Raw genomic sequence first — 12,166 nt, 5'->3', positions numbered from 1 at the left:
AGAGGCAGAGACACAGACAGAGGGAGAAGCAGGCTCCATGCAAGGAGCCCGACATGGGACTCGATCCCAGGTCTCCAGGATCACACCCTGGGCCGAAGGCAGCGCTAAACTGCTAAGCCACCCGGCTGCCCTAAGAACTCCTTAGAATAAAAATTTCTAAAGGATGTACAGTTTTAAACTAAAATGGTATTATCACTTATTCCTCCAAAAAATATCTCGCAGTTCCTACCCAGTATTTGACACTATTGTGGTTCCCCTCACACTACTTGCCAATGTGATACCAAAAATTTAATTTGGGGAATATGAATAATAGTGAAAGGGAATATAAAGGAAGGGAAAAGAAATGTTGGGAAATATCAGGAAGGGAGACAGAACGTAAAGACTCCTAACTCGGAGAAACGAACTAGGGGTGGTGGAAGGGGAGGAGGGCGGGTGTTGGAGGGGAATGGGTGACGGGCACTGAGGTGGACACTTGACGGGATGAGCACTGGGTGTTTTTCTGTATGTTGGTAAATTGAACACCAATAAAAATTAATTTAAAAAAATTTAATTACTGGTGATGTTGAGATTTTTTTCATGTGTAAGAGCCATCTGTTTACTTCCTGAATTTCCTATATGCAGTTTCTATTTCTCTATTAGATTGTCTTTTTCATACTGATTTAGAAAGTACACTTTTGTATATTAGCAACATTAACACTATCACTGTGACTAATATTTTCTTTTTTTTTTTACTCTTGCCACAGATCACTTAAATTTTTTACACAGTACAAATTATTAATCTTTTTTTACTGAATGATTTTTATGTCATACTCAGAAAGTTCTATTCCATCCAGATATTACATTAAAATCCACTCTCCCTCTTTAATAAAGCTTTTATCATTTTATGTTCAAATCCCTGATCAATGTAAAATCTATTTTTTTTTTTTTTGAAGATTTATCTGTTTTAGAGAGAGAGGATGTGGAAAAGAGGGAGAGGATCTCAAGCTCACTACCCACTGAGTGAGGAGCCCAATGTGGGGCTCGATCTCACAACCCTGAGATCATGACCTGAACCAAAACCAAGAGTCGGATGCTCAACCAACTAAGCCACCCAGGAGCCCAAATGTAAAATCTATTTAGATGAATGGAGTGGAATAAGGGAGCCAGCTTTACTCTTCTTAAATGGTTAGTTGTCTTGACAGATAACACTTTTATCAAATTTTAGTCTCTTTTCCACTGATCAGAAATGCCACACACTATATAATAAATGCATTATACTTTTCGAAGTATTTTTACATTCATTATCCTACTCTGGTCTCTGTAAAGTTTATATTATCACTTTGGGGCAGCCAAGGCAACTAAACCCAAAAGATTAAAACAACTAGCCTAAGAGCATAAAACAAGTCACTGCTATTCTTAATTACTATCATATGTCAGTCATGCTTTATATTTATGAGGTCTTATTCTTTAATAAGCCCTGAAATTAAGGTGATATAACCCTTCATTTTAGTGATGAGGAACCTGAAATTTAATCATTAAGTGCTATATTGAAATAAGTAAAGGTAGGATTCAAATCTAAATCTGTTTAGGTCCAAAACTCCTATTTTTCTATTTATCATGTTGTTCAGATTCAAACTTGGGTCCCTAGACGATCTGCTGTGGTTTCCATTCCAATATATATAGACATGCTTTTCTTACACATCAATTCTTAAAACAGTGGTTCAATTAAAATGATGGGTATGATAGAATGAAACAAAAAGAGAAATACAGACATAGTCCCTGACATATTCTAAAAAACGTTAACAGTATTCAATTCCTTGATTCTAAAATTCAACAGTTATTTAATAAATTGACATAGCTCAGATTTGGTAACATGAACACATTGAGTAGGTACTAAATGGCACACAATCATAATTTTTTTTTTCATTTTACAAGGAAAATAGCACATCAAATAGATCTATTAAATATAAGCAAAGTAGCACTGCTACATCCTCATTTTCTAATATTTTTATATTTAAGAAGCCCAATTTAAAGTCTGTCAACTCTAAAGTATTAGTAATAAATTTTTGATAATAATAGAGCTGGATACTAACAGTAATAACGGAAAACTTCTTTTAAGCACTAGATTATTCCTTAAAAAGATCTATAACATTTTTTAAAAAATCAAAACATTTTATTTTTTTATTTTTTTATTTTTTATTTTTTTTAAATAAAAAGGATTAGGAAGGGACAGGGGAATCTGATAATATTGTTTATGATTTTCTATAGCACTTGCTGTCTTCACAGTAAGACTAAAACCATGGAGTAAGTTTCACATAGACAAAGACAAGTATCTAAGATTTATATAACAAGGTAACTCTTCCCAATCATAATTTAAATCTTCCTCCTTTGCTAGCCATATTCTTTTGTGGAATCCTTAGGGTTTTCTCATATAGTATCATATCATCTGAGAAGAGATAATTTTACTTCTTCCTCTTTTTTTTCTTTAAAGTAAGCTCTACACCTAATGTGGGGCTTAAACTCATGACCCAGAGATCAAGAGCTGCATGCTCTCCAGACTGAGCCAACCAGGGACCTCCTACTTCTTCCTAATTTGGATGCACTTCATTTCTATTTCTTTCCCAAGTGCTCTTGCTAGGACTTCTAGTATTATGTGGGATAGCAGGAAAAGGCATTCTTGCCTTGTTCCTGATCTTAAAGAAAAATCTTTCAGTTTTTCATTACTGAGTATGTTAGCAATGTACGTGGCTTTTCATCTACATGTGGGCTTTTCATCTACAGCTTTTATTGGGTTAAGGTAATGTCCTTCTATTCCTAGTTTCTTGGATGTTTTTATCATGAAAGGGTTTTGAATTTTATCAAATGCTTTCTCTGCATGTGGCTTTTGTCCTTCATTCACTCATTTGGTGTATCACATGGATTTTTTCCTATCTCGAACCATCCTTTCATTTCAGAAATAAATTCCACCTGGTCATGGTACATAATACTTCTTTAATTTTTTTTTTTTTTTAAGATTTATTTGACAGAGAGAGAGAGCGAGCACGTGCACGTACAAGCAGGCGGAGTGGCAGGCAAAGGGAGAGGGAGAAACAAGCTCCCCACCTAGCAGGGAGTCTTATGGGGGATTTTGATCGCAGGACCCTGGGATCATGACCTGAGCCGAAGGCAGATGCTTAACTGCCTGAGGCAACCAGGCACCCCTATACTCCTTCTTAAAAATATTTTATTTATTTGAGAGCGACAGAGTAAGGAGGGGGAGAGGGAGAGAAATAAGCAGTCTCCATGCTGAATGCCAAGCCTGATGCAGGGCTCAATCATAACGTGAGTCAAAACCAAGAGTGGGATGCTTAACTGACTGAGCCACCCAGGTATCCCGGTATATAATCCTTTAAATGTGCTGTGGAATTCAGTCTGCCAGTGCTTTGCTGGAGATTTGGGTATCAATATTCACCAGGGACACGGTCTACTATCTATTATATTCTTTTTTTAAAAAAGATTTTATTTATTTATTCATGAGAGATGCAGAGAGAGAGAGGCAGAGACACAGGCACAGGGAGAAGCAGGCTCCTCACAGGGAGCCCAACATGGGACTCGATCCTGGGACCAGGATCACACCCTGAACCAAAGGCAGAGACGCTCAACCGCTGAGCCACCGTTATATTCTTTTATAACAGTTAATAGCAAACCCTGAGTAGATTTGTGCTCACCTGCATGAAGTCTGTTTTGATGTACTGCATCTAGAAACAACCTCATTTCCTCTGCATCCTTACTTGGCACTTTGTCAATAGACAAAAAGCTGTTATCTTGTAGAGTTAACATTAGGCGGCTTTGTTTTGCTCCACTGGGTCGAAGCACCACATTTTTAATGTTATGACTTAGCTAATCAACACAAAAGGAAAATTATGTTATTGTTAAAAATACAGGGTGACAAAGTATAACAAGTTATACAAGCAATACTAAACTTCATGCTTGCTAAATTTTATTTCTTAGTCTTCCCATATTAATTTAGAGTTTTTTCCTTCCAACCAAAAAGAATTCCCATTTCTTGATACACTTAAGTCAAAGATTTCACTTTTAGGAAAGGCAAACATCTACTATTAAAACTTATTTACAAAGTAACCCTACCACTGTTGATTTTATGGTAGGGAATTGCATATTTTCAGGTATAGTTATAAAGCTATAAAAATTAGTGAGTTAATTTATAGAGCTGGGATGCCTGGGTGGCTCAGCAGTTGAGCGCCTGCCTTTGGCCCAGGGTGTGATCCTGGAGTCCCAAGATCAAGTCCCACATCGGGCTCCCTGCATGGAGCCTGCTTCTCTCTCTGCCTATGTCTCTGCCTCCCTCTCTGTCTCTCATGAATAAATAAAATCTCAAAAAAAAAAAAAAAATTACAGAGCCTAGATGGTTACACCAGTGCTAGCTTAGAAAGCCATATTGTGTTACAGACTTTCTTTTTCTTCACTCTCCCCCACCTTTTTTTTTTTTTAAACAAAAGCTTGTGTAATATTCTGGCAATTGGTTTGGGTAGCTGTAAATTTTTTTTACTTAAAAAATTTTATTTATTTATTTATTTATTTATTTATTTATTTATTTATTTATTCATGAGAGATACACAGAGAGAGAGAGACAGAGGTAGAGACATAGGCAGAGGGAGAAGCGGGCTCCATATGCAGGGAGCCCGATGCGGGACCCGATCCCGGGACTCCAGGATCACACCCTGAGCTGAAGGCAGACGCTCAACTGCTCAGCCACCCAGGCATCCCAGGTAGCTATAATTTAAAAGGATTTCTTAACCCAAACGATCATCCTCAAAAGGATTCCAATTCTTTTTTTTTTTTTTTTTTTTTTTAGGATTCCAATTCTTAAAAACACATCAAAATGAACCTTTATCAATAGAAGACATCTTTATTCATTTCTGTCTATACACACACACACACACACATATATATTTTTATTTTTAACTAATCTCTACACCCAGTATGGGGCTCAAACTTATAGCCCCAAGTTCAAGAGTTGCTTGCTCTACCCACTGAGCCAGTCAGGTGCACCCATCTTTTTTTTTCTTTTTTAAGTGTCTAAGCAGGCTCATTTAACTTTCATTCACCCATGAAGATCATAAGCACTCTAGAAACTAATTTAGCTTACTTTTTCCATTCCCAAAAATTGGTTCAATAATTTGTCTTATACTCTTCCAGACTCTGGATATGTGCTATGAAGTGATAACTTTTATTTTCTCTTGGCCAAAATTTTTCCAAGACCAAATTAATAAATCTTGCAGTTTACTACCTAAGTAATTCTTGCTAACTAGGCATCTTTATTCTCTAATGTTCTCCCTCAGCAGGAGTATACAAAGGTTTCAAAAGCCGCTTTTTGCTGAAAACATACCCTTTAAATATTATAAAGGAAGAATAGCTTTTTTTTTTTTTTTTTAAGATTTTACTTATTTATTTATTCATGAGAGACCCAGAAGGAGAGGCAGAGACATAGGGAAAGGGAGAAGCAGGCTCCTTCTATCTTCTATCTATCGAAGGAGCCCAATATGGGATTTGATCCCTCGGCCGGGATCATGCCCTGAGACAAAGGCAGATGCTCAACCGAGGAGTCACCCAGGTATCCCGAAAGAACAACTTTTTATAATTTTTTTAAACTAGAATTGATCTTTGTCAATTTTTAGAGAAGAATGAAAATTAATTTTATCAGATTAATTTATATTCAATTTAAAATGATATATATATATATTCAAAGTAGGTCTTAAATCTATGTTCTTGAGTAAAAATTCTATCATAAAACACAATAAACAGTATCAGAAGCTTTAACTCCGAAATATTTAAACAAGGAGTTTAGCATGCAAAAGGAAAAGAGATCACATAACAACACTATTTCAGTCAATATACCACTTTTTAAAAATGAAAGTTAAATACATAAGACAAAAAGCTTGTTCATTATCAAACAAGATGAAAGAATAATCTTGAACTTGAGGTCTTCAACTGATAATTTTATTAACTACCGTACGGTGAGGCCTTCCATCTTTTCTCTAAGTCCAGAAGACCTCTCTCATGGAGTTCCAGTCCTGCTTACCTAACACTTACTAGATACTGACATCTGAATGCTTGATACCTCAAACAACTCATCTCTCAATCCTCCCACCCTAGTTCTTCCCCTCTGCTCCCCACTAAGACATGAAAGGCATTGTCATCCACTCAGAAACCAGTGTCTTTCTTTCTCACTTCCCTAAATCTAATGAGTCAAGTCTTCTTTTAATCTCTTCCAATCTATCCTTTTCTCCTCTTGCTTCTTCCTACTGTCTTTTCCTTTGATTACGACTCTTATTCTTCATCTAATAACCCACAATAACCTCCTATATGTCCTCCTTCTCCCACTATCTCTTGAAATAGTCATCTGCCTAGCCCCTAAGTGAATCTGAACTTGAGATTCTTGGCTCCTTAGACTCTAAGGTCCTCTTAGTATGACAAACAAGATCTGGTTCCTGTCCAGCTCTTCAGCCTCTACTTCTGCCATGCACTCCTTACTGTCCATTTATTTTAAAATAATGTTCTGGTTTTCTGAGAGTTGATTTACACTTCCACATGTTTGTCCATGGACAGAAATCACCTCTGCCCTACCTTCACTGTGCTTGGCAAACTCCTACTTATCCTCTAAATGCTCAGGACCAAACCATTCTTCTTTGTATTACTTCAGTGTCTCTGAAATATTTTTACATCTGGAAATGCTTCTGATTATGCTTAAGTTTGAGAAGAAAAGCATCTCGCTTAGCACTGTATTATTAGCACTTAGTATACAGTATCCGTCATGGTTATCTGTAGATAGTTAACAAAATAAATGCTGAATGCATACTGATCTAGAACTGAGATAAGGCTGGAATCACAGCAGAATCCTCATGCTCCTCAACACCTATGTTTGCTTAAATATTTAAATATTTACTGACTGCTAATTTGGGTTGAGGAGTAAGAAACTGAATCTCTATTTGAAAATGAATCTTTCTTTCATTGAGATGAGCAATTATAGATACACGTAGGTGGCAGAAACTACTATTGTTTCTATTGCCCCTGTCACCACTTCCAATCTATTTAAGACGATCTCTGATATACAAAATCATAAGCAATTCATTTTCACAGTTCAAAAGCAAGGAGAAATGGAAATCTTACTCCAGCTCTAGGATTCTCAAGCATAAAGCTTCATAAATTGTTATTCACTAGAGTTTTTCAGTTTAGAATTATACTTTTGTATTATCTAATTAACAAATACAGAATTTTAAAGTGCAGAAAAATATGGTTTACTTTCTTAAATTCAAATTATGTCAAGATGAGTAGTTCTTAGCTGCACAGAATAGACAGTACAGAGGTAAAAACAAAATTAACTATTTTTTGCAGTGATAAAATAATGAAATTATTCAAAAGCTTGTAGTCAGAAAACAGCAGTAAGAATGACCTTGAATAATCATCCTTGAATGGCCCATACCACAACCCTTGGCAGAATTATTTAGAAAGTATTTGGTTTTAGAAGATACTAATAAGTCCTATTAAAAGTTAATACTACACAGTGATGAATCTATCATATACTAAGGAAAGAAGAGAATAACTAAAGTTATCCTAATGTGGTTTTTAAAATAGCTTTGACAGAAATAGTATTCAAACTCAGTTCTTCCCTGCTTCTTCTCAGTTTTTTTTTTTTCAATAATGGTGACTACTTCCCACTATTTATTATATACCATTAATGATGCTGTTGAATAATTTATAAAATATGCACACAAAACTATCAATGTCCTGGAAATAAAAAGAATGTTAATCTCAGAGGAAGGCTACCATTACACTTACTATGGTACAAGGAGGCTATTCACTAAAGGTTATGATTCAAGATCTATTCCACATCAAAATTTGGTAATACCTGAAATATCCTTGGGATTCCTCCAGTATTGTAGTGAACTACTAGGCTGACTTTATTCTCTTTTTCCACAATTTCAAAGGACCCTTCTTTCCATTTTGTAATTCCAGTCTGCATGCTTCGAATTCTGATAGGACCGTGTATCTTCAGAGGAGACATTCTTTAAAAATAAATTGCTTCTAGCCAAATTAAAAAGCAAAAATACACCTTCACCTGACAGATTCTAAGGAAGAAAAATAAAATAGTAAGTTACAATTTACTAAAATAAGAGTGATTAAAATAAGAGTTTGAAAGAGCATTTAATAAACCATGTTATGTCCTTTTCTCTATTTCAATAAACCACTTTTTATTAAGCATCTTCGAAGGCCTTGATTAGCTGATAGGCACAAGAAGGACAACTAAATGTCACTGAATGTCCTTGACTACTAAATCTATCCACCTTTTATTTCTTCCGTACATGTTCCCTTCTTTGCCATATGTCCAGTATCTATGCCCTACTAGTGTTTAAATTTTGCACTATGCATCATTAACAGACTGCTGCCACTAAAGGCATATCAATCAGGAATATTGAAGATTCCACTGTCAATGCCCACATGTCAATTGCCCACAGCAATATAACCAACTTGTATCTTCCTTCATGAATGCTAAAAGGTCTTGAGTTTCAAATTTAGTTAAATATTTTCAGTCCGCTGACTCCATTTCTTAAAATGGAGTTCCTCTCAAAATATCAAATCATGTTACAAAACAATTCCTTCTGCCAGTCAGTAGTCTAAGCATCTCCATGTATAAGTATAAAAGATACTAAATGAATTAAAATATTGTAATAATCAAATTAGTTTAACTTCCAGAATTATACTGAGAAAGTTATTCTCTAGGTAAAACAGAAAAAACCTCTCTTCCTAAGAACCACCTAGCACTTATGTTTGATATTACTATAAAGTGAAAAGAATCCTTACCAATTTTCTTTGACAAATACTCAAATTTCTGAATGAACTTCTAAATACTTAAAAATTACTTCTAGTAATAATAGAATATTTAAGACTTTCAAACTAGTTTGCCAAATGTCAGCAAGTAAATACAATTATAATAGCAAAGAACATTAGTGTTGTTATGTACATATATACACAATCATCTAAAACAAATTTTATTTATACTCTTTTCAAATTTCTAAAAACATTGCTAATAGATTCTTGCTTATAATTTTAGAAATTAAAAATCATCAGACTTTGCCTCTGCCTAAACAACTCAACTAGAAAAGCTTTAAAAATGTAGTATACAAAAGAAAAAATACAGGAGGCCTAGCTATCAGGAGCCAGCTGTCCCTAATTTATAACTTCCCTTTCTAACTATTAGTTTTCTCAATTGTATATAGGAACAGCAAATGTTATAGTGTTGCAAAACTAAATGAAATAACACACGTTAGGCACCCAACAAACAAAAGCTTTAATATGAATGAAATTAGTGTCCACTTTCTGAATTTACTCCTCACCTGCAACCCCATTCCTCCAAAGACCTCCAATTAAATAAGCTGTTAACAGGGATTAAGCTCAACTGCGTAGAGGGACCATGCAGGTGACATGACTTAAGCAAGAAAAACTGCTACTGAAATCTAATTTTACCAAGCAGAATTAGTCAACCCAGGTATTGTCAGACTATCTAACTTTTCAAGAAAATGAGTTCCAAATATTTATGTAAAACTGCCCACTTTAAATTATGAGCAAGGAATTCAAATTTATTTTTAAAAGCAACAAATCAAGCAAAACCCACCTACAGGCAGGATATAGGCAGGATAGAGCCTGGGGGCCCTTAGTTTGAGGTCTCGTGGTATTAGATATCAAATAACTGGGAATAAAATTTAAAAGAGATGTTGAAAACACTTTGAATAGTTAAAAGGTGTTAGGCATTTTATGTCTCCTTTACTATTCACTCATTTCATCAAATTTCCTGAATACCTACTTTGGCCAGATTTATTAAAATTTTTTAAAGATTTTATTTATTGGGGAGGGGGGGGGGAGACAGAAAACAAGCAAGGGAAGAAGGAGAGGGTGAGGGAGAAGCAGGCTCAAGCAGGCTCTCTGCTGAGCAGGGAGCCCAACACAGGACTCACTCCCAGGATTCTGGGACCACGACCTGAGCCAAAGGCCGACACTTAACCAACTGAGCCACTCAGGCACCCCGGCCAGATTTATATGGTATAATTTACTAGGTTTATGAACCCATCAAAGTAACAGAGCCCACTACTGTTTACAGATCTGTTACCATGGCACTGCTCAAACTAGTAACTACAGAATTTTGGACCAAAAATGTGTGGTTTGTAATACTTTTCTTGCAATTAATAATTTGATGCTTCAATGTTTGGATGTGTCCTTAGACTTTTCCACTCTGCCCTTAGACTTTTTTCCTGTCTCAGCATTGCCAAGACTGTGACCCCTCTCCTACCCCAGTTGCCCATCCAGAAACACAAGAGTTATCTTTGATTTTTTTCAATTACTAGTATTATATTGGAAATGAAGATCACGGTAGAGTCCCATCAATTCTACCTCTATATACCTCTCAGACATTTTTATAATGAACTGTAGGTCAAACCACATCACTCTCCTTAATACCATTCAACAGCTCCCCACTGCCCTCACAATAAAATCTAGACTCATTAAAATGACATTAAACAACTTTCATGATCCAGGCTTTACTTACCTATCCCAAAGCCCTTCAAATCCAGTCATCTAAACTATTTATAATGTCCCCCCAAAAGTCCTATGTTCTCATCCCACTATACCTTTGCATGGTGCACTATGGTTTATCTCTGGAGAATCTGTATGTACTCTCCTTATCCCCCCAAAGGACCCTTGATTTCTTCTCTTGGCTATAAAATCAAGGCTCAGCTTAGATGCTATCTTCCTTAAGAAGCCTTTCGAGCTACCTTTCACTTTTTCTCTCACCCCATATCCAGACTGAGACTGCTTCATGCTTCTGCAGTCTCTGTTGTACCCTGTGCTTACCTCTAGTATAACATTGTATCATAAACTGTTCACTTTTTTGTCTCTATTTACACTTTGCTATTTGAAGACAGGGAATATGTTCTTTAAACTCTGAAACCCCAATTTATGACAATGTCTGACACAGAAGAAATACTTATTATTCAAGAATAACGAACAAATCAGCCCTATCAATTCTATTCAATTTGCTATTAAAATATACAACAGCAGATACTGAAACTGTAAATCTCTCTTATATGGCCAATATAGAATTATATTTACTAAGTTCTTTTTTTTAATTTACTAAGTTCTTTATAAAAGTATCACTATGCGCTGTACTGCATAAAACTCATCTTTTGAACACTGCATCTAAGCCTTTTCTATGTGCATCTGAATTTCTCTACTAAATGCAAAACTGTCCTTGTATCTTACCGAAATTCAAGGAAAGAAAAATCATTTGTGGAAGACTAAGAATTAATACAGTTACAGAATGCATTAAAACAAAAACGTAGGTAAACTTGCTTAAACTGGGATTCGTATTATTCATTGCTTAATGAAGAAACTCCATGTTAAGAGTTCTGTCGGATTTCCTCACTTTTCGTTATATGTCACTACAGGTCAGGGTGCCAAATTAAAAGATAATATAAAACTCTATTATCTTGGTGCTTTCTTAACAAACCAAAAGTTTGTTAAGCCTTGAATTCCTCTAACAAAATATATTTCTAAAAATTATTTTAACAAAAGTGGAGGTGAAGATTTCAAAGTTCACTAAAGCATATGAGAAATAAAAAAAACTATTGGTTACTTCTGTTTCTATATATAATTATTCTCTGTATGATTCTCAAACATTTTGATGCAAAATTTTAAGTATATGAAATTTTACTTCAGATACCAAACATTTCCTTAACCATTTCTACTAGCAATCCCTCTTTCCTTTAAGAAAAAAACAACCCTAAAAGGTAGAGGATATAAAATTTGTAGAAGCAACAGAACTTTTTCTTAATCTCTCAATTTAGTCCATTCCTGGTCTTGTCCTAAATGAATTACTATATCTACTTTTATACATTCATCATATTATCAAGGTTTGCTCCATCCAGTTAAAAGAAAAAAAAAAAAAACAAAAACACTAAGTTTCTTTTTCAGTGTGTAGCATGATCCTGTGGTAACAGTTAAACTTTCTATTAATCTAGGACAATGAGAAGCTTTCTTTGAATTCTATAATGCTAATTCCCTACCAAAGCAATATTACTAAGACAAGGTGTAAAAAAAACAAATTATTTTTTATTTTTTTAATAACAAATTATTTAAG

The 12,166-nt window shown here is 35.0% G+C and overlaps 1 protein-coding gene across 6 annotated transcripts in view; it reads right to left on the bottom strand.

Annotated features, from left to right (window-relative positions):
- USP37 (ubiquitin specific peptidase 37) overlaps window positions 1–12,166 on the bottom strand; it is a 97,055-nt gene that overhangs the window by 78,897 nt on the left and 5,992 nt on the right. For all 6 annotated transcript variants that reach the window (XM_026002164.2, XM_026002165.2, XM_072741742.1 and 3 more), the window contains 2 exons: window positions 7,886–8,105; window positions 3,687–3,858 (listed from right to left, as the gene is read on the bottom strand). In XM_026002164.2, coding sequence (XP_025857949.1) covers window positions 3,687–3,858; window positions 7,886–8,041 — 328 coding nt within the window. In that variant the 5' untranslated portion in view covers window positions 8,042–8,105. The remainder of the gene's footprint in view (window positions 1–3,686; window positions 3,859–7,885; window positions 8,106–12,166) is intronic.

This window comes from Vulpes vulpes, chromosome 16 (genome assembly GCF_048418805.1).
Source record: "Vulpes vulpes isolate BD-2025 chromosome 16, VulVul3, whole genome shotgun sequence".
NCBI lineage: Eukaryota > Metazoa > Chordata > Mammalia > Carnivora > Canidae > Vulpes > Vulpes vulpes.
Note: the sequence above shows the minus strand (reverse complement) of the source record. Positions and strands in the feature narration are given on the sequence as shown.